This window comes from Berghia stephanieae, chromosome 11 (genome assembly GCF_034508935.2).
Source record: "Berghia stephanieae isolate SIO BIC M18660-M18661 chromosome 11, UCSD_Bste_1.3, whole genome shotgun sequence".
NCBI lineage: Eukaryota > Metazoa > Mollusca > Gastropoda > Nudibranchia > Aeolidiidae > Berghia > Berghia stephanieae.
The window spans coordinates 11,047,510-11,071,290 of NC_088370.1; the positions used below are offsets into that span (position 1 = coordinate 11,047,510).

The 23,781-nt window shown below is 38.7% G+C and overlaps 1 protein-coding gene across 9 annotated transcripts in view; it reads left to right on the forward strand.

Moving 5' to 3' along the window:
* Positions 1-23,781, forward strand: part of LOC144956755 (uncharacterized) — a 214,479-nt gene that overhangs the window by 170,496 nt on the left and 20,202 nt on the right. For all 9 annotated transcript variants that reach the window (XM_078887442.1, XM_078887443.1, XM_078887444.1 and 6 more), the window contains 14 exons: positions 232-312; positions 915-1,049; positions 2,406-2,538; positions 3,826-3,929; positions 4,828-4,975; positions 5,533-5,783; positions 7,620-8,135; positions 8,808-9,901; positions 10,426-11,010; positions 12,590-12,873; positions 14,149-16,354; positions 21,648-21,930; positions 22,283-22,479; positions 23,176-23,295. In XM_078887442.1, coding sequence (XP_078743568.1) covers positions 232-312; positions 915-1,049; positions 2,406-2,538; positions 3,826-3,929; positions 4,828-4,975; positions 5,533-5,783; positions 7,620-8,135; positions 8,808-9,901; positions 10,426-11,010; positions 12,590-12,873; positions 14,149-16,354; positions 21,648-21,930; positions 22,283-22,479; positions 23,176-23,295 — 6,137 coding nt within the window. The remainder of the gene's footprint in view (positions 1-231; positions 313-914; positions 1,050-2,405; positions 2,539-3,825; positions 3,930-4,827; positions 4,976-5,532; positions 5,784-7,619; positions 8,136-8,807; positions 9,902-10,425; positions 11,011-12,589; positions 12,874-14,148; positions 16,355-21,647; positions 21,931-22,282; positions 22,480-23,175; positions 23,296-23,781) is intronic.

The window sequence follows — 23,781 nt, forward strand, 5'->3', positions numbered from 1 at the left end:
AGAATGTTATTCGGTAATTGTACTTTCTTAATTCTTAATTTTAGTTTCTTCATTTGTTGATTTGTTATTGGTTTTTTTTTTATTTGTATTATGTGTTGTATGTGGGGGGGGGGGGGGGGGGTTCTTTCAATGGTTTGATATAAATTTTTGTATATTCCTAACATTTTTCTTATTGGCGTATATTAGAATTTCCTAACACTGTCTTCTTTTTCCCCTTTCATGTTTTTCCAGCCAGTGGATTAGCTTGGCCAAGTGAAAACCCCACCACACCGGGATGTAATTTCAATTGTCGTATGCTGGTCAAACCACCCAGTAAGTCATCATCTATCTAGGATTTGACTGTGCTAACGGTTTTCCTCAGATTCCGCGGAAATATCCCCATGTTTGGAGTCAAGAGGAGAAATTTCCTCTTTTAAACAAAAAAAAAAAATGATATTTCCCCCAATGAAATGGACTGGCAGTAAGAGGCTTGATGTGTGTGTGGTGGAACAAATAGGTGCAGCAGTGTGGCTATGTGGTCTTGTGGTATGACACTCGCTTTTGGATCGGAAAGTCCTGGGTTCGAGTCTAGCTTGGCGCATAGTTGAGTCCTTGGAAAAGACTCTTTACTCACATTCTCTCACCTAACTCGGGTGTAAAATGGATACCTGGCCGTTTCCAGCGACGTCTTTGTCCGAAAAAAAATGTAATATCGCCTAACAGGTGTCATGTCACGTCCTAATTGGTTCGTGTTGCTGTTGGCCAAGGACCCCTTGTAAAGAACTTTGAGCACGTTTAGTGGATATTGCGCTATATAAAAGCTCAATTTTAATTTTTTTAAATTATGTTTTTTCATTGAAAATATTTATTTGACAATTTTATTTGGTCAATTAAATTTTTATTTTTTTTAATTTTTTTTTTTTTTTCCAAACCAGGTGAGGAAGAAGAAGACGTTGAAGTGAAGCAAACCTACGTGTCCCAATATGAGAGCATGCAAATTACTGCCATCTGTCAGCCATCTCTGGCGCAGAAGTTGACAGAATCACAACTCAGCTCTCCTTTGTCTAAAGGTAAAAAAATGAGTTAATTTGTTTTTTTAAATAGCCAATGAAATGAATAAAACAGTGTTGATGGTTCCTCTGTGACCTCTTGTTTCTATTCCTGGCAAGCTAAGATGTGTCTTTACTATCATCTTATAGTATCCATTAATTTATTATCATTATTTTAGTCTAAGTGCCTAATAGTATCCATTGTTGCAAATATCGACTAATGCCCATCACTATACCTAAGGATGGTTCCTCTGTGACCTCTTATTTCTATGCCTGGCAAGCTAAGATGTGTTTTTACTATCATCTTATAGTATCCATTAATTTGATATCATTATTTTAGTCTAAGTGCCCAATAGTATCCATTGTTGCAAATATTGACTAATGCCCATCACTATACCTAAGGCAGTGCATACCACAGTGAGACACAAATTGCGTGCCAGAAAAATAAAACAAAGTTTTCTTTAAACAAAACAAATGCTACAAATATGCTAATATTTTACATATAGAAATATAAATGTTTACAAACTAGACTTTAATTTTTTTTTTTTTATAAACATCAACACACATCACATTTTCATAAGTTATTGTGAATTTTTATATTATTTAAACGTAAGTAAATGTTGTGCTAAGCTTTACACGCTGTGATATTATGACAGTTGTTTTTACACTATCAAGGGCAATAACTCAAAAATGAAAATTCCCTCACAACAGGCAGGTAAGATCTGATGGGTCAGAGTCAACAGTAGAATCAAACTCTGGTTGTCAAAGGTTAAACTTAATTCTTTCTTGCCCAAACATTTTTATGAGCGTGGCTCAGTGGTACGGTCTTTGCTTCTTACCCAAAAGGTACTGAGTTCCACTACCTGGCTCGTTGTGTGGCCTTGAGCAAGTCACCTCGCCCCGGCTCACTTTGTGACGCTGCACTGCGGCTGATGCCTGGGTTATTCCAGTCTTCCCTTGAAATAGACCCTAAAGAAAATTTCCCCTTGGGGATGAAAAGGGGAATTTTAATTTAAATTTAATATAATGTAATATTGTCTTGTTATTGGTCCAAAGTTGAATGTAATGCTTAATTTATAACATTTCGAACTGATTGAACAAAATATGAAAACAGTTACATGGAAATGTAAAATACACAGTTTACAGGTTTCAATACTATATTTGGCCCCCCCAAAAAAATGATTTTCCACCTCAATCTGCCTGATAGAAGAAACTTATGGTCAAGAAGGAGAGAGAGAGAGAGAGAGAGAGAGAGAGAGAGAGAGAGAGAGAGAGAGAGAGAGAGAGAGAGAGAGAGATCACTGTTATACTATGATGTCTTATTTGAATATGTACATTCACCAAAAACCCATTGCCCATATCTTTCCGTGTGTCCAGAAAACCCGACTTGCCTGGTATGCATAGCCAGGTGTCTGCCTATGACAGAGAAGCACAATATGATGATAGGCAGCGTAGAGCAATTCTCCACCAAACAAGATCTGGAAGGGAAAATCATCGGTGCTGAGACTAAGTAAAGTTTTTTTGTTGTTTTTTTTAATGGAATATCATAATAATAATAATAAATGGCATTTATATAGCGCTTTACCCCGTTGTCACAGACTCTAAGCGCTATACAGTGATATAAAACAAGACATATTACAGTAAGACAAGTTTGATGGAAAAGTGATACGAATTCAATTTAGCAACAGCAAAATATTATAACAGTATTTCAATATTATGACGAAGTTATATAATAGTATATAGTTACAATGATCGGAAATGTGAAATGTTGGGTATATGTTCTGTGTGAAACTGTGTCATTCATTCTCTGAAGTTCAGATTTTTTTTACTGGTTGGGTTTCCTAACCTCCTATAGTGGGCAGGGAGGAACTTACTGTGTCTTTATCCCAATATATCTGTTTTCTGATTTGCTTCTGTCTTTGTCTTGGAATGAGATAACTTGGTTTTGTCCTGGCCCTGGCCAGAGTCCTTGGCTGGGAGGGAAACAGTCAAATGTATAGTTATTGTTTTGGGAGATGATATTTTTTTCCTTGTAAATCATCTCTCTGTTATCTTATACTTGCTGTTTTGAATTTATATTGTAAGTATTTGAGTGTATTCCTTTTAGTGGGATCCTGTGCTTGTGTCTGAATGAGACTTTTAGGTGATCTCAAATCATGCTCAATGATAGTAGTAGAATCTACATGCTCTGTCTTCTGGATTTGTGTCAAATAGTCTTCTCTCTATTTCTCTGCCATCTATCTAGATTTAAAGTGATGTATTTTTGTTTTTTCTTGTTTTTGTTGAGCCTGAAATGGTCTGTGTTTGGTATTTTTTTTTTTTTTTTTTTTTTTTTTTTTTTCGAAGCTTTCACATATTCATTTTTGTTTAATACTTGTTTACAGTCCACAGCTTGTAGTGGTTTAGTACCAGTCATGGGTGAAAGTTCGCCGGAAAAATCCGGCATGGCCGGATTTTTATTTTTGAAAAAGAGGTTTCGCCAGGTTTTTTTTGTCTGGCCGGAATTCGAAAATGAAAAAAACCGGCAACTGTCGCCATAAAACTGTAGTTTATATAATTAACTGCACTTCTGTTTTTTCCTCTTATTGGTAGTTGCAGGATTTTTTTTTCTGAGCACCTGCCTTTGCAGGATTAATATCATTGAGTAACTTTCACCCATGGTACCAGTTTATCTTTATTTCTGTAGGCTCAGATATGGGCTGAAAGCCAGCTAAATTATTGTTTGACAAAAATGCATTCAATCACAAGACAAACAAACTACAACATTTTTCATCTCTTGGTCTCTCCTTTCTAACAGAGCTATTGCATCTACCTATGGAGTCCCCGATCTCGAGGGAAGTTATATGGTCAATTTTTGTCATGTCAATGATCTACAACAAATCAAGAAACATTTTCAAGAAGGTCAGTTTACACATTTCCATTCAGCCATCCATCCATTCATTCATTCATTCATTCATTCATCCATTCATTCATTCATTCATTCTACTATAATCTATTACATCTATCAAATTATTATTATTATTATTCCATACCCCCCCCCCCTCTATTCAACCATCTACCCTACTATCTAACCATTCATCCATCCATCCATCCATCAATTTACCCATTCATCCATCCGTCCACCCATTCATCTGTCCATCTAATAGCATTTTATCCACCCACCTGTCCATCCATTCATTTTATCTATCCATCTATCAATTCATCCACCAATCCATTCATTCATCAATCCATCCTGTCTAACAATCCGTCAAACTATCCACCAGCTCATGTATCCATTCATTTACTCTTCCCTACTCCTTTCCATCCATCCAGGCACCCACCCACCCATCCATCCGTTCATTCAAACCCTTCATCTATATAAATTCATTACTTATCTATCTATCTTATCTATCTACACAGCCACTCACACAACCATCCATGCGGGTGGTTGGATGGGATCATCACCCTTGAATCATATACCTATGATGTTCACATGGGTGTACGATCCGATAGTGATGTCGTTTCTTCTTCTCTTTACTAGCCTATCCTGCTTCTTTGGTTTGTGATTGTATTTTTGACAGGGGATATTTTTTTTTTTCTGTAAATCTTCTGCCTGTTTGTTCTTGGTTATTTATAATTTAGCTTATGATATCTTTAGGTTATGATTTTGATTTACATTTGTACTATTTTTGTTAGATTGCTTGTTTTTTTTGTTTCAGCGGTCTCTCATATAACCTCAATTGTGTTGGAAGAGACCTAAAGCAACAAACAACAACAACAACCATCCATGTCGTAAAAATAACATTTTTTTTTCTTCCAGTTCTTAAACTTGGCAACAGCACATCAGGCGTGTACCGGTTCAAGCTTGGAGAAAACTACCATGTCTTTGTACAGACCAAGTCGACACTGTTCAAGAACCATGTCACTGGTCTGCCTGACTTTATCATGTCCACACACTCCATTATACGGTAAGCAAAATACAAATAGTGTGAAAGTGGTCCTTCAGAGATATTCTTTTTAACTCTTTCAGCGCTGAGGCTATATTCGTATTTCCGTCACAAAATGGCTGACGCCTGATTGAGGCAGAATGAGAATGACAAGCTAAGACAAAGCGACATTCGATTTCGGCGCAAAATCTCAATTAAAATACCTCCCCCCCCCCGGGGCAATCAAATGTTCTGATGAAAGAAATGATACCATGAGTTAAATTTATAGTACTTTTTTAGAAAGTAGGATTGGATTACATTATTGTTTTTGCCTTTCAATACCGACTGCACTGGATGAGACTTTTGGTGATCTCAAACTAAGTACTTTGATAGTGTGCTCTTGGAATGTACATCTGTTTCCTATTTGAACAAATTTCCCATTGCCTTTTCTTGGGTGCTTTAATTGTAATTCTGGAACTTTTTACTATCCCATTTTCTTCCTTTTTACTGGCGCTGATATGACTTTAATGTGTTGCAAGCGCTGTAAAACCCCTTAAAAATAAAAGAATAAAAATGATGTCATATACGTTCATCCACAGGGAGTGCGACTCTGAGGTGGAACTCAAAGGCTCAGCCTCCACCAGTCTGATGAAGTCCATCATCGGACAGACAGGCGGAGGTCGTCACTCCGCCATCACACCGTCATCCCTGGGCAGCCTCAGCTCTTTGCTGTCTGCACAGCAACAACAACAACAGCAACAACAACAACAGCAGCAACAACAACAACAACAAAATAATGGAGGTGATGACGTTATGATGAGGGACTGGGAATTCCTATCTGGCTTGCAAGGTGGGTCAAGACTATAGATTTAATCTTAAAGATGTGCATGTAAACCAGTCAATCAAACAGATTTAATCTTAAAGATGTGCATGTAAACCAGTCAATCAAATAGTTGTAATCTTAAAGATGTGCATGTAAACCAGTCAATCAAATAGTTGTAATCTTAAAGATGTGCATGTAAACCAGTCAATCAAATCGTTGTAATCTTAAAGATGTGCATGTAAACCAGTCAATCAAATAGATGTAATCTTAAAGATGTGCATGTAAACCAGTCAATCAAATCGTTGTAATCTTAAAGATGTGCATGTAAACCAGTCAATCAAATCGTTGTAATCTTAAAGATGTGCATGTAAACCAGTCAATCAAATAGATGTAATCTTAAAGATGTATATGTAAACCAGTCAATCAAATAGATTTAATCTTAAAGATGTGCATGTAAACCAGTCAATCAAATAGATTTAATCTTAAAGATGTGCATGTAAACCAGTCAATCAAATAGATGTAATCTTAAAGATGTGCATGTAAACCAGTCAATCAAATCGTTGTAATCTTAAAGATGTGCATGTAAACCAGTCAATCAAATAGTTGTAATCTTAAAGATGTGCATGTAAACCAAATAGATGTAATCAGTATACACCATACTTGCCTACTTTTACGGATCATTCTCCGTAATTTTTATGGTCATTTGATGACAATTTTGGACTTATGGAATTGGACAAAATATTCTGGATTTTGATTTCACAGCAATTTGGGCCCAGTTTTAAGGGGGGAAAAATTCCTGAAAGTTTTAAAGGCTAACACTCTATTCCTTTTAAGGGGGGGAAAAATTCCTGAAAGTTTTAAAGGCTAACACTCTATTCCTTTTAAGGGGGGAAAAAAATTCCTGAAAGTTTTAAAGGCTAACACTCTATTCCTTTTAAGGGGGGAAAAAAATTCCTGAAAGTTTTAAAGGCTAACACTCTATTCCTTTTAAGGGGGGAAAAAAATTCCTGAAAGTTTTAAAGGCTAACACTCTATTCCTTTTAAGGGGGGAAAAAAATTCCTGAAAGTTTTAAAGGCTAACACTCTATTCCTTTTAAGGGGGGAAAAAAATTCCTGAAAGTTTTAAAGGCTAACACTCTATTCCTTTTAAGGGGGGAAAAAAATTCCTGAAAGTTTTAAAGGCTAACACTCTATTCCACAATAGCTAAGTCTATTGCTAATTCGTAATGGTTGCTGTCAACAACAATGTTTATTTTACATATAAAAGTTTGTATGTAGTATCTTTCGTTCGGTTTCGCATAGTATTACTGAAATTTTACCATTTATTACTGACAGTGGTTTCATATCCAAATCAGATTAACAGAATTTACATAAGATGTTGGGACCAATGGAATCTATAATAATAGGAGTTGATACCCCTCAAATATCTGACTTAAAGTGGGAGTTAGGAATTGTTGAACTGGGCTTGTAAAGTTTAGTTTCATATCTCCTTGTAATGTATTATATCTATAGTTGATTTTCAGTTACCACCACAGACTTGCCTATAATACTGATCTAAACAAACACTACATCAGAATTTTGGGGTTGAGTTGGAGAGGGGAGATAAATATGGCCAAATTTAGAATGTTTTTTATAAAAATTTAATCTAACCAAAGATTTTAGGTAATATATCAATGTGTGGGGGGGGGGGGGTTAAGAAGGGGTCACATGATTAAGACATTGTTATTTGGGATTTGAATCCTTCATAAGATCTATGTCTTTTTCTATTTATTTATTCATTTGTATATTTGTGTGTTTATTTATATTTATTTATTTGATTGTTTCTTCATTCATTCATTTATTTATTGACTGTTTTTACCACAGGAGATATAAGCGATGGCAAGCCGTCTCACCTTACCAATTCCATGGGTCAGGCAGGTGGTATACCCAACAGTTGGGCCGGTTCCATGCCTCCATCTGCAAAATCACCAGTTTCTGCTGGAGGCTTGGGCGGAATCAATCCGTCCATTCTCCAATTTGCCAACAACAACAATAACAACAACATGGTCGGAGTGGTCCGAGGTGGGGTGGCCAGTGGCCAGATGAAGAGGCCGCCCATGTTATCCATGATGCCAAGGAGTAACTCCATCAACAGTTTTGACGGAAACGGTGGCCAGAAGAGCCAGAGACACACACCGAGTCCTGGGAACGGCCCACGCAGCGCTGGCTACGCCCAGGGCATGATGGGAGGTTTTCCACCCAGCCAGAGAAGTCCGGGTGGGATGGGGGTCAACACAAGCATGGCCATGCAACAACAACAACAACAACAGCAGCAGCAGCAGCAGCGAGGACAATATGTAGGGTACCCAGGTGGGGTGAAAAATTCAGTTTCACCACAAGGTTTGTTTTTTGTTGTTTTTTTTTTTTTTTTTTTTTAATTAAATTTTAAGCTGAGGTTAAACCTACAACAGTTGTCTATGATCTTGCTTAGATGGATAATGTGAATTTAATTAATTTTCTTTTTTGAGTGGGAGTGTATTTTTTAACAAATTTCCATGAATTTTTTTTTTTTTTGTTTTTGATGTCTTTTGGTGTCTTTTACTTACTTATGCCTATCGTTCCCCAGATGGAAGGAAGTCTGCTGAAAAGTTCTCTATTTGTTTTTCTTCTGCTAGTTTCTCATGTTTCGTCTTTTCATGAGTTGAAAAATAAAATAAAATGGCTTTAGAATCATTTGATAGTAGATTTTAACAGGTTAAAAATTTATTTTTTTTTTTTTTAATCTGGCATATAATCAACTTTTGTATAAATATGGATATAGAGTTCACAGCAAAGCATGCTCAACTGTCTGTGAAGAATACGAGCATAAAGTCATTGGGTACCCTCTGAAGAGTTAAAGTGTTGAGAAAGTGAACCAAGCATCAACTTAACTTTCGACTTTATTTTCCTATTTACTAATGCTAGACTGCCAGTTTTTTGTATTAAAAAAAAATAAATAAAATCATTCTAGAGAATTTCTCTATTGGTATTGAATATTATAGAAATACATGCGCCCATTATTTTTCTCTTCAGGTTATCCCGCAAGCCCAGCCAGCTGGGGACGGTCTCCAGGGTCGGCCACCCCAACACCGTCTGTCGGGGGAAACGACTTTACCTCGCCGATTGGCAGTTCCCTCCCTTCACCACTCCACTCCGTCAATCAAATGGATACCTCCTCCTCCTCCTCATCGTCGTCTGCATCAACCACCCAACAACTACATCAACAAGCAACGTTGGGAGCCTTAGACATCAACGTGTCTGCCAATACAGGATTCCCAAATTTCACCTCCTTGCTGTCGTCATCGTTTTCATCGCCAACATCCTCGTCGTCAGCGGGATTGAACTCGTTAGCAAACAATAATAATAATAATAACAACAATTCTGCTGGTAGTGGTGGTGGTGGTGGTTCTAGTAATAATAACAATAAAGTAGGTAAACTAACTAGACTTTTGACTCAAAGTTCAACTCCGGAGCCCTTACATTCGCCTGTGTCAAGTATAGGCCGTATAACGATCGGAGGGGGAGGAGGAGGAGGAGGAGGAAGTGGGCGGGGTCGAAGGTCGGGACCATTAACGCCCGGTGGGAGTAGTCCAATGACCAATATAGGAGGGGTAGGTGGTGGAGGAGTTTCATCCTCTCCTGTACCCATGGTTATGAGTCATTCGTCATCGTCGTCATCTTCATCGTCGTCATCATCCTCGTCGTCATCTACACTCGTGGATTCATCCAAGTCTTTTCCATTAAAATCACCGGACGATCGTCTGCACCAGTCTCCAACGGAAGGACCTGGTCAGAGTCCTCCAGAAAAACCTCAAAGTACGTCCAATGAAGACTGTGATTTGGAACTCGGCACTCCCTTGTCTAACAATGGTGGTGGTGGTGGTGGAGCTCAAAGCTCTATCGGTGGTGAGGAAGGAGGAGGGTGTGAAGGTGGAGGAGGAGGAACAAGATCAGGAGGGTCGGGAGCGAAGGGAGAGAAGAATAGTGTGATTCTACGAGAGTTGTTGAGTCATAACGACGATGACGAAGACCAGCCGATGATTGACTGCAGTAAGATTAGTCGGGAATTACTGCAACTCGGGGACAAGAACGAGGCAGAACCGAAGAAGACAAATGCCTTGTTGAAGGTAAGATCAAGAAAGTGTTAAATTGTTTGTTTATTTTGATTTGTTTGGGTTTTTTTATGGGGGTTATTTTTTTTTAAGGATGGAAAGGTTCAGTTTTGTCAGTTTTTTATCATTTGTTTTGAGTTTTAAGAAACTTTTGTAGTATAAAATTGATCAAATTTATTGTTATTTAGAGGGGTTTTTTTACAGCAAATTGTTATTCAAAATCATTCATTTTATATATTCCCAAATATTTGCCTAGTCAACAACAATACAATCCTTAATTAATTTCTAGCTATTACAACCAAACTTCCCCCTTGTGTTTTACAGAGATTTTACTTTATTTTATTATGACTTGACGAGTAGAATAAAAAATAGGTGTCAACGCTGTATTTAGTCAAAACGATTGTAGTTTGAAATGTCTTTTTCAAGGAATAACGATCTCTGCAATGAAATGAAATACACATGTATTCTTGAAACTTCTTTTTTCTTTTTAAAACAAAAGTATTGAAAATACTCATTTATTTTCTTTAATATATCTTCAGCAATTGTTGGGTGAAGAGAAGAAGAAAGGAGAGAAAGAACAGCTTTTGGATGAACGGTTACGCCGAGAGTTTTTGAATTCATCCTCGTCGACGTCACCATCTCATTCTCTCACGGACAACGGCATGTCCATTTCTTCTTTATCGTTATCATCGTCATCGTCTATCATCACCTCAACCTTGTCCATATCAGCCGCCAATAATTTGTTTTCTGACAGTTCAAACAGTAACATTGGAGGCAGTAAATCGATCCTCACCTCCTCCTCTATTGGGAATAGTAGTAGTAGTAATAATGATATAAGTCACAGCAATGATAATTCCACCATGACAACTTCAGCAGCAGCATCTTCCGCCTCATCATCATCATCGTCGTCGTCGTCAGCATCTGTAATACCAGCATCGACTACATCATCATCATCAATGTCCACATCGTTATCGTCGTCATCTTCATCCGTGTCGACTACTGTCACTTTGCCGTCAAAGAGAAAGCGAGGGGTTGGTCAGGAGTTACTACAGCATCTGTTGGATACGAGTGACGATGAGGGTGTCGGAAATGGAAATGGCAACACTATCACTTCAGCTCCTGCTGTAAGTCATTCTATCTATCCATTTAAATTATTTTTCAGTCACAGAATCTTGATGCTTTTTTTTTTTTTTGAGACTTTGGCTGTGATGAAATCTAATTTTTATAACATGACATAATTAAGAAAAAAGCTCTTGAAGGAGTCAGCTCACTTACAAATCCCTTTATTTTTTAACGCAGATATATGTGTGAAGAACTTTATGTGCACCTAAATTTAGATTTAGAATTTCGTAAATCATACTTATGGTTATTATTTTTTTTAATGTTGTGAGATCGATGGTGCTGCTACAAAACAAAAACTACAATATATATACGTGTGTTGTTGGCTGTTTACTACCTGGGTTTGATTTTAATTTTGAACAGACATTGTAACTTGATAGATAGCAGTTTTGAACAGGCATTGTAACTTGATAGATAGCAGTTTTGAACAGACATTGTAACTTGATAGATAGCAGTTTTGAACAGGCATTGTAACTTGATAGATAGCAGTTTTGAACAGGCATTGTAACTTGATAGATAGCAGTTTTGAACAGGCATTGTAACTTGACAGTTCACGGAAAGATATCAGTAACTTCATCTTTATGAAAATAGCTAGGTCTGCTATTATAACCAGCTAAATACTGGGGATAATTTGCTATTATAACCAGCTAAATACTGGGGATAATTATAACTCATAGGTTTTTTAGTTTTGCTGGGATGAACACTTAGTAATGAAATAGTATTTGTACTAGCATTAGCACTTTGACAATGTCTTCACTGCTTTAAGCCAGAGACTTGGTCCCATCGGAATCAAATGGGATATTACATTTAAAGATACCATGCTGTAGTCAGGGGGGGGGGGGGGGGGGGGGGAGGGGGTTGTCACCCTTATGAAAGGGCGGCCAACTGTATGCCAAAAAGCATATTTCTGACATGGAGGTATTTTGAAGAAAAAAAATTCCCAAATTTTGCAAGCTAAATTAGCAGAATTTGCAAAAATTTGCTATTAATTTTCCTAAAAACCCATAATTAGTTCATGAAAGAGAAAGGTATTTGTTAGATTTTAAGGGTTTCACGGCGCTTCCAACAAATGTAAGATCATATCAGCGCCAGAGAAAAGGAAGAAAATGGGATAGTAAAAAAGAAACTACACTTGATTAATTAATTATCTTTCACATTCTACACGAGCTATCAAATTAAAAGAAAGAAAAAAATTCGTCTTTTTTTTTTGCTTTTTAAAAAAATTATTATTATTGTTTGTTTTGTTTTTATCTTTGCAAAATCTCGAAACTTTGAAAAAAATTGCAGATTTTGCAGCCGCCATGCAAATCAGTGATATTTTGTGATTTTTTGTGGCCGCATAATTTGTCTCAATCTCAGATTGTGCATTATTTTTGGCATGAAAACCAAATCTTAACATTTTAATGTATAGTTGTTTTAATTCTGTTTCTCATATAGTTTCTTGACATTCTCCCTGCCTTCTACTCTATATATTTTAGCAATTAGTTGTTGATTTAAAAGTTTGTATGTAATCTTTTTCGATTGTGTTCATTTATTTTTTTTAATCTATAATTTTTATCTTTTTATTGTTTTCTTTAATGACAGGAGAGCACCTCAGACGCGGATATGGCTCAAGGTCGATCTAGGCATCTGTCAGAACACCAGGAACCCCAGTCCACATCAACACCTGGACCCATGGAGGTCGTTGGTGGTGGAGTTGGCAATGCAGGGACTTCCCTCGGAGGAGGTGGTGCTGCTGTAGCTGTGGGCGGAGGAGCAGGTGGTGGGATGGGCAAGACCCCCCAGAACCTGATGAACCTAGGCAATGAAGCCATGAGGAAGGCGCCCATGTCCTCGGCTGGCATGAGTAATAACAAACAACTCGATGCGTAAGTACTATAATATTGCAGCTGTCTCCAAGCTAAGCTACTCTACTGTCTTGACAAATGCAAATGTTGCTGCTTGGAAGTCTGGGTGGGGTTCCCTACCTCCTATAGTGGGCAGGGAGGTACTTGCTGTGTCTTCTATACCCCTTTATCTGTTTTCCAATTGCTTTTTGTCTTGGAATGAGATTACATGGTTTTGTCCTGACCCTGGCCAGAATCCTTGGCTGGGAGGGAAACAGTTGAATGTATAGTTATAGTTTTGGGGGATGAATTTTTTTTTCCTTGTAAATCATTTCTCTGTTATGTACTGTTATTTATTTATTTTAACATCTGATTTGTTAACATTTGAATGTATTCCTCTTTGTGGGATCTTGTGCTTGTGTCTGGGTGAAACATTTAGGTAATCTCAAACTAAGTGTACACTGATAGTGTGCTCTTGGAATTTACACCTGTTCCCTATTTGTACCATTCCCCTTTGTCTTACTTTTTCCTCAAGTCCTTTTAATTGTACATCTAGAATGTTTTTACTATCCAATTTCATCCTTTTTGCTGGTGCTGATATGACCTTAATGTGTCGCAAGCGCCGTAAAACCCTTGAAAACAAACAAAAGAGTTGCTTGAAGTTGGAAGACACAAATAACAATAGTCAATTGGATTGGAAGCTTCACTTTGATTAAACGAAGACATAAGCCACTCTGAGTGAAATACTTATTTTATTGTATCATTCATCATGTTACTGAGTATATATCATCATTTTGTGTTACTGCCTATCTATCATTTTGTGTTACTGTCTATCTATCATTTCATGTTACTGCCTATCTATCATTTCGTGTTACTGCCTATCTATCATTTCGTGTTACTGCCTATCTATCATTTTGTGTTACTGCCAATCTATCATTTCGTGTTACTGCCTATCTGTCATTTTGTGTTACTGCCTGTCATTTTGTGTTACTGCCTATCTATCATTTTGTGTTACTGCCTATCTATCATTTCGTGTTACTGTCTATCTATCATTGATTTGTCTGTAGACTTGAAGATCCTTTGACTTGTGGACAATCATGCCAAATATTTCTCTTGCTGTCTGTCTGTATTTTACGTGATGTATTCATATTTTTCATTGTTTTTGTTATTGGTTGAAGAAGGGTTTTGAGTCCGATACCATTTGGTATTTTGGTATTTTTCGAAGCTGTTTTATTCATTTTTGTTCGTTACTTTTTATATTTTGTTTATGTAAATTTTTTCCGTAATTACATAATGATAGTTTTTTATCCTTTGCAGATTGTTGTTTTCCTTATGGGAGAAGGAGGACTCGCCCTTCAAGAATCAACAACTCCAACAACAACAACAACAACAATTACAATTCCAACAGCAGCTGTTGTCTCCGACTCTGCCCAGCAGTAGCAGCGGCGGCAATCTAGGCAGTGGTTCTGTCAACAGCAACAAAAAACGCAAACTGCTGTCACCAGACGTCGATAGCAGCGACGGTATCACGAGTATGGAAATGGAGCCGAGCACTTCGTCAACATCTCTTGGTGGGCCCGGTGCTGGTGCTGGTGGTACTGCAGCCTCGGGTGCTGCTCCGTCATCAACGTCAGTCACAGCAGGCGGTAAAAGCAACCTCAGTGAGAAAAATGCCTTGCTGGCTAAACTTCTTGGACAGAAAGCCCAGAAGAAGGAGCCAGTCGTCAACACACAGCACTCCATCAGCCCATCTGGCATACCGCAATCCAGGTACAAGACGAACATGCTCCGTGATAAAATCATCACCATTGCCCCGTCTACCTCAACCACTCAAAGTGAGGAAGAGGGTATCAACTCACTGAACCATTCCAGCATCAACGGTGGTGGGACCGGTGGGAGGAGGTCGAGTCTTACTTCCACCACTTCAACTTCTCTCGTTAACTCCACTGGTATTAGTGGAGGTGGTGGTGGTGGTGTAGGAGGACTTCTTCAAAGAAATTCTAATGCATACAGTTCTAACAGTGGTGGAATGATGCCAATATCTCGATCTGGCTCAGCGGGACTTGACAACAACGCGACTATCAAAGGACGGTTGATGACGGGTAGCGGCGGCAGTTTGAGTATAAACAGCCTCGGTGTTAATAATAGTAATAAAAATAATAACAGTAACGGGGACTCATTTCCATCCTCGAGGTTTGGGGCGAGCGGTAATAACAATAATAGTAACAATAATAAACCATCTAATCCGATGTCAGTGGAAGATTCGGACATGAGGATGGACGACTCGACGAGCGACGCGGAATTGTTACAGAGGATGCTAGAAGCAGAAGGTATAGACATATTTAACGGGGATAATCTGGTCGGCGATACGTTGCCCAATTTGGCTGGAGCCGACTCTTCTCTGAAAGACCCTTTGCTTCAGCAGATTCTGGAGCAAGCGGCGGAAATGCAGGACGACTGGCAGCAAAGGAGTGTGGGTGGGATGGGTAATAGTGGCGATGTGGGCGGTGGTGTTACGGGTATGGGTAATGGAAGTGGTGTCGGTATGGGCAGTGTTGGTGGTCGCAGTGGACTGGGAGGTGTTCAGCCGCCACAGCTGTCCTCCAGGGGAATAGCCGAGTTACTAGCGTTGAAAGACAATCCATCAACTAATAATCTACCAGGTGCCTCATCATCGTCTTCATCACCATCTTTATCGTTACCGTCATCGTCGTCATCAATGTCTAATCTCGGTTTGAACATCAGTGGTGGAGGAGGTCAGGGGTTGAATTCTCTTCAAAGAAATTTGAGTATGTTACAACAACAACAACAACAACAACAGCAGCAACAGCAACAGCAGCAGCATAAGTCCAGGGTATTAGCCAGTCAAAAACAGCAGCAGGAAAGACTTCTATTGCTGCAGCAACAACAACAACAAAGACTTTTACAACAGCAGCAACAACAACAAAAGTCTCAAGAATCACAACAACAACCGCACTTTTTGTCACTACCACAACAACAACAACAACAACAACAACAACAGCAGCAGCAACAACCCTCATCTACCACTCCTCTCCTCCCCTTATCCCTACCACAGTCGTCCTCAACCATTTCATCTTCCTCATCCTCACAGTCATCAAACTTTTTTACCAACAATAACAACAACAACAACAACAACAACAACAACAACAGCAGCAGCAATACACCGTCATCGTCGTCAACAGATTTACAACAACAGGCAGATATTGACTTGAACGACGACACAAACATTGTCGCCCAGCTGGCTCTTATCATGAACGAGAACGGCAACTGGGATTCCATCCTAGGGGGTCTGGATGATTCGAACCCCAACCCATCTGCCTCAGAGCAGCTGGAGATTGCCAAGATTAAACGAAAACTGATGGGAAATGACCCTTTGCTTTCACAACAACAGCAACCTCAACAACCATCACAACAACAGCAGCAACAAGAACAACAACAGCAACAGCAGAGACAGCAGCAACAACTTTTGAATATGGGACTGGGAGGTCGTCAAAATTTGCAAGTGAGTTGTCAAATGTTAAGCATCCAATCATTGTATTGTTTAAATTATTTTTTTTGGGAGGGGGTGAAATTTCAATGTAAAATATAGAGCATTTAACTACAGCCTTTATATAGCGCAATATCCTCTAAACATGCTCAAAGCACTTTACAAGGGGTCCCCTAGCCAACAGTAACACTTAACATGTAGGACGAGACATGACATCTGTTAGGCAAGATTACAATTTTTTTCAGACAGAGACAACGCTGTTAACCACCAGGTACTTATTTCACACCTGAGTATGGTGCTGAGAATCTTCCACCTAAAGGCGGATTTCCGCCTAAATGGTAGTTTGTCTCAAACCCATCACTATCACAATTCCACCTGTTTCATTTTTTTTATTATTAATAAAAAAGACTCTCCACATCAACATCCCTATCACTACTACTTTTACAACCACCACCTGTACTACAACAACCACCACATCATCATTCCTACTACCAATACAACCACATCATCCCAACTATCACTACTACAACCACCCCACATCATCCCTGCCACAACTATTACAACCAACACCACACCATCATTCCCAACACCTCTACAACTACAACCACCATATCATCATCCTTATCACGACCCTACTACAACCACCATCACATCATCATCCCTACCGCCATCTTTTCTTACTACAACTACAATATGTTGTAATTACACTTTCAACTTTTGAAATTCCTCCAAGTGGTGTCAGAAATTATTGCGAGACACATTTTTGATTGCATCTCAGTAAATTTTAATGAAATTCAAATTTATACGTTATCGTCGCATAGATAGGTCTTGAACTCCATTTTTGTGACCAGTCATTCTCACCCTTGAACCATCATGACATCATCACCATCCCTACCACAACTACCACCACTACGACAGCAACTATCACATCATCATCAGTAACACCATCTCCACAACCACATCATCACTGCCCTCATTGTAATCAGTACCACCTCTAGTGCAAGCACCACTATCACATCTTCCTGGTGGAATTTTTTGACTTGCATGGATCAGAGTTGCTTTCTGCCTTTGTCTTGGCTTGATCCTTTTCCTGGCCGGGAGGGAAACAATTAAATGTATAGTCGTTTTTGGGAGATGATATATTTATCCTCGTATATCATCTCTCTTTTGTGTAACGTTAGATTTGTTGTTCTAAATTTTGTATTGCTGTGTCTTGGTGAGACTTTTAGGTGACCTCAAACTAACTACATTGATAGTTTGATCTTGGAGTCCGTTTGTGAGCCCTATTTGAACCAGTCACCTTTTCTCCAGTGCTTTTGATCTTACTTAAATCCATATTTTTTTACATCCCATTTCTATTTTAAGTAGCGCTGAAATGACCTACAAGTAAAAGTGAAGCAAGCGCCGTAAGACCCTACAAACAAATAGCTCAAAACTCTCTCTCTCTCTCTCTCTCTCTCTCTCTCTCTCTCTCTCTCTCTCTCTCTCTCTCTCTCTCTCTCTCTCTCTCTCTCTCTCTCTCTCTCATACACACACATGCACACACAAATCAATAAAGTTCACTCAGTTCTTTAGTCTCGTTAATTTTTCACTTTCATCTTTCTGCACTCATCACTACATTCACTTTGAGCTCTCTCTCTCTCTCTCTCTCTCTCTCTCTCTCTCTCTCTCTCTCTCTCTCTCTCTCTCTCCCTCCCTCCCTCTCTCTCCCTCCCTCCCTCTCTCACTCTCTCTCACACACATACACAAACACACACAAATCAGTAAAGTGCACCCAGTTCTTTAGCCTTGATAAGTTTGCACTTTTCATCTTCATGTACTTAACAGTGATACACACACACACACACACACACACACACACACACACACACACACAGAAAGGATTCAATTAAAATGTTAATTTCCTGGCATTTGCTAACATGAAACATACGTTAACTTAATATTTACGAATAACAAATAAAGCACATACACACCTAACAATAAAGTTCACTCAATTCTTTAACCTCGGTTAGTTTTTCACTTTTATCTCTCTGTACCTATCACTATATTCACTTTGAGCAGTCTCTCTCTCTCTCTCTCTCTCTCTCTCTCTCTCTCTCTCTCTCTCTCTCTCTCTCTCTCTCCCTCTCCCTCTCCCTCTCTCTCCCTCCCCCTCCCTCCCTCTCTCACTCTCTCTCTCACACACACATACACAAACACACACACTCACTCACACACACACACACACACACACACACACAAATCAGTAAAGTGCACCTAGTTCTTTAGCCTTGATAAGTTTGCACTTTTCATCTTCATGTACTTAACAGTGATACACACACACACACACACACACAGAAAGGATTCAATTAAAATGTTAATTTCCTGACATTTGCTAACATGAAACATACGTTAACTTAATATTTACGAATAACAAATAAAGCACAGGCACACCTAACAATAAAGTTCACTCAGTTCTTTAACCTCGGTTAGTTTTTCACTTTTATCTCTCTGTACCTATCACTATATTCACTTTGAGCAGTCTCTCTCTCTCTCTCTCTCTCTCTCTCTCTCTCTCTCTCTCTCTCTCTCTCTCTCTCTCCCTCTCTCTCTCTCTGTCTCTCTCTCTCTCTCTTTCTCTCTCTCTCTCTCACACACACACAAACACGCACTATTACACACTATTCCTTCTGTCAGACAAACCTAAATGTATAAAGTGGATCATATCCTTTTCACATCAGCCATCATTCTCTCTTTTCAAGTACACACCTTATCACCACCACCACCACCACTATCACCATCATCATCATCATCATCACTGCCACTACTACTACAGCCACCACCATCGCCAAACCATCATTTCATGAATCACCACCATTACAACAACCACCTCCACCACATCTTCATCATTACCACCACCACTACGACAACATCACAACACTATCACCATTAAAACAACTATCACTACCACATCCTCACCACCACTACTACAACCTCCTCCAACACAACACCACCACTTCTGCAACCACCACAAGCACATACATCATCATTATCAGTACTACCATCAGTACAACAGCCACCATCATATCATTATTACCACCACCCCTACCATTCATTTTAATATTTTTTACTTGATTTGAAACAAGGGGTATTAGGATGATTATAGATCTCAATAGATGATATTTTGTTTGCAGAAATTCCTTTTTAACCATTGAAATTAGTCGGAATTGTTTCTGAAATCTACGTGAGCTAAATTTTAAGTTGGCGTCTCTGGTCAACTTGAAACAATGGGATGTGGGCATTAGTGAATCTGTGAATACGGGAGATGTATGTGGCGACTACCACTACTACTACAACCACCTTCACATCATCATACCTACGACTACCATTACTACAACCACCATGTTATAATTACACTTTCAGTTTTTGAAATTCCTCCTAGTGATGTCAGAAATTACTGGGAGATACATTTTGGATTGCATCACAATAAATTTATAGGTTATTTTTGCATGGATGGTTCTTTATCTAAGGGCTGAAAAATGTCCTCCTTTTTAGTGACCAGTCATTATCAACCCTGCTAATACAACCACCACCACATCATCATCCCTACCACCACCACTACTACAACCACCATAATATGTTGTAATTAAACTTTCAACTTTTGAAATTCCTGGTGTCAGAAATTGCTGCGAGACACATTTTGGATTGCATCGCAGTAAACTTTAATGAAATTAGAATTTATAGGTTAAAGTCACCTGGATGAGTCATAATCTACGCACTGAAAAACCTCCTTTTTTTGTAAACAGTCATTCTCACCCCTGAATGTGAGTAATTAGAGACTTTTCCAAGGTCTCAATTATGCACCACGGGACTCAAACCTGGACATTCTGGTCCAAAGGTGAGCGTCGTACCACTAGACGACATTGCCGCATAATCTCCTCAATCTTTAAAGTCAATCTCCTGCATAAGAATTACTTCCTACCGATTAGAATTTTTGATCAGAATGTTTTTTTTTTGGAAAATTAGACAATTGCTTGCTACCCTTTGGACAGGACTCTAGTTTATTGCTGCCTGATCTAATACTAACAGCCGTAGTGACCCCGTTCAATGTAGGGTGGACAGAAGGTTAAAGGTACATTCTGCTGAGGTGCCCAATTTTCAGCTTTGACCTGTGGACCTTATTTAGGTCAGGTTATCTCTGCAACACAGCAACACTCAGGCTTGATTTATTTAGTCTAGTATTATCCAGCATTATAAAAACAGGTTTTACAGTTACTTAGATGGTTTTTTAAAAAGATATATTAGACCTCTTTTATGTATAGGTCAGTCATTTCTTTTTTTTTTTAGGATTCAAGTGTTTAGCACAAAACACTGACATTTTTGTGGTGATTGAAACTTGGCTAAGACTAAGAGTGCTTTTGAACAGTGAGAGAAAGTGAACATAATCATCATCAGTCATCATCATTAGGCCGCCCCTTGGGGCGCCCAACATGAGCCACAAGTCTTCGCCATTCTGTCCTGTCCTCCATAATCGTACGCAGCTCCCGGGTGTTGTCCATTCCTGTGTCATCTAGCAGACAGTCATAAGAGTTTTGAGAAATAATGGGATAGCCTACTTAACTCATTCAATACTAGAGATTTTTGCGACTTTTCAAAATTGGAAAAAAAATATATTAAAAATGAGCATGTGTGTGGATAGTTTTATTCAACTAACATTAACACGTAAAAACTTAAAACATTAGCTTTGATAGTACACCTATAATTTGTCTCAGAAAAATTGTAATAAATAGGCATGGGGTAAAAGTAACCCCGGGTAAACTAGGGATATATAGTCGGTGTTAGGGTTGAGTGAGTTAATACCATCCAAATATGTGTGCGTCCCTGACATAATCAGTCGTGGCGAAAATTTTTGTTTTGCGTTTTATTGAAAGCCTAATGTCTCCTGAGCATTTTAATCTTTATTTGAAGCAAATCGGGTGATTTTTCATGGAGTTATGGTCATATGCATGGGCTAGGGTGTGAAACCTTAATTTTGAGAGAAAATCAATTTCAAAGTTGACAAGAATTGATATTAAGTATAATAATTACCTTCATAAAAAAAAAATTAAAATAAAATATTTAGGAGTAGAATTCAATTCAAATATTTCATCAATAGATAGAAAAATGTTTGATTTATTGATTTTTAATGAGAACTCATTTTCCATAAAAATTGACCTCTTGACTAAAATTGTCAATATCTCTGTTCAAAACTTTTCACCATGTGACTGATTATCTCAAGGTATATTGATTTATTTACCTATCATTTTCTTTTTTCTTTCTTTTTCTTTAGGCCCAACAGCAACAGATATTACAACAGATAAGTGGTGGGGCCGGAGCTTCTTCAGCAGCAGGAGGTGGAGTTGGTGGCTACATGAAAGCAATGCAGGGTGCCAAACAAGCAAATGCCAATCTGCCATCAGGATTCAATCCTGCTGCCGCCATGGCAGGCGGTGCTGGAGGAAGTGGAGTAGGAGGTAGTGGTGGTGCTGCTGGCACTGGAGGTCTTCATCAACAACAACAACAACAACAGCAGCAGCAACAACCACGCATGCCTGGGTTTCAGCAACCAAGAGGTTTGTGTTGATGAGAATATTATCAAACCTGCCACTTAATTAACTCTCTCGAGTTATTTGAATAGAAAATCAAAACAAATTTGTTCTATTTTCAATCATTGTGAACTCAAGAGAGATAAGCAGATTAAACTGTATAGCCAATATATTTTGGGGGGAGCAAAAATTGGTCATGCTTATATTGAAGGAAATATAAATAACCAGTGCACACAAAAAAATTGTTTCACTTCAATTTTGTTTTTCTTTTTTTTACTAAAAGAAAAAGAAATGTTTAGGACAGTTAGATAAAAGCACACCAATTGAAATATCCATGCAATGTTTAGGTGTAACCTGTCAAGTCTATTCCATTCCTCAGGGTCGTTGGCCTCAGCGTTGCAGAGAACTCCTCCAGGCCTAAACCCATCAGCCTTGGCCGTTCGTCAGAATCTTCTCCAGCGCCACATCCACATGGACAGACACAAACAGATGCAGGAGATCCAGAAACAACGGTTCCTTCAGCAGCAACAACAGCAGCAGCAACAGTTACAAGGGATGAACCCTAGGTTTCCACAGGTATGGCAAGTCTAAAAATTTACAGTCCAAGCTGGTATTGGGGACTGGGTGGGGTTCCTGACCTCCCATGGTGGGCAGGGAGGTACTTACTGTGTCTTCTATCCCCCTTTATCTGTTTTCCAACTTGCTTTCTGTCTTTGTCTTGGAATGAGATTACTTGGTTTTGTCCTGGTCCTGGCCTGATGCCCTGGCTGAGAGGGAAACAGTCAAATGTATAGTTAGTTTTGGGAGATGATATTTTTTTCATTGTAAATCATCACTTTGTTATGTACTTTATTATGTTATTTATATTATATATGATTTGTAAAACACTTTAGTGTATTTCTCTTAGTGGAGACCTGTGCTAGTGTCTGGAAGTACTTTGATAGTGTGCACTTGGAATTTACACCTGTTTCTTATTTGAAGCAATTCCCCTTTGTTTGATGATATTCCATCGAAGAGACCAAAATGTTGTACATATTGTTTTTTTTTAAATGTTAAATGGTAAAATTTGATTACTATGAAATGATTATTGTAGCCAAGACTCTTATGGTGTTTTTACTAAATAATTACGAATATATTATAATCCTTTGGATTATTGTTCCCTTCAAATATAAAAATATTAGATCTTGGTTCATTTACTAAAATAATTCTGGCCGGGTCAAAAGTATTTTTGAATAGCTTTGTGGTCCTGAATAAGTCGCCTCGCATTTTCAGGTGAATCTTCCAACTATCGACGGTGCTGCCCCAACCCCAAATCCAAGTGCCACTTCCACCTTCCCAGACAACCTGAGGGAGCTGATGACGCAGGGCCACCCACCCAATGTCACGTTACAGGTAGGGATTCTGTCACCCTGTACAATGCACAGCTGGGAATAGGGTTCAACAGTCGTGACGTCACTTCCATCATAATGACGCATGGTAACTTAGTAACTGGTTCTAAACTATCGGAACAATGGCGGATGCCCTTATGAAATACTTCTCCACTGAGCATAAAAGCGTATGTATCCAGAGGAGAAAAGCATTATAAATCTGATCATGTTTTGACTTTTATACATTCTGATCACATGACATGTGAAAAAGTTCTAGCCAGCGTGAAGAATAAACAGTACCGATTTTCTTTGTTTTGATCCAAGCTGCTCGTTGCTGGGCAGACATGACATCAGACTATTGAATGCAATTACCTAAAAAAAAGATGGCATTGGCTGGGTCATCTGGCCAGAATGGAAAATGGGTCACTTCCCAAGACAGTCCTGTACTGGACAGCAGATGGGAAGAGAAAGCGGGGGAGACCCAAAGAAACCTGGCGAAGGAAGGACCATG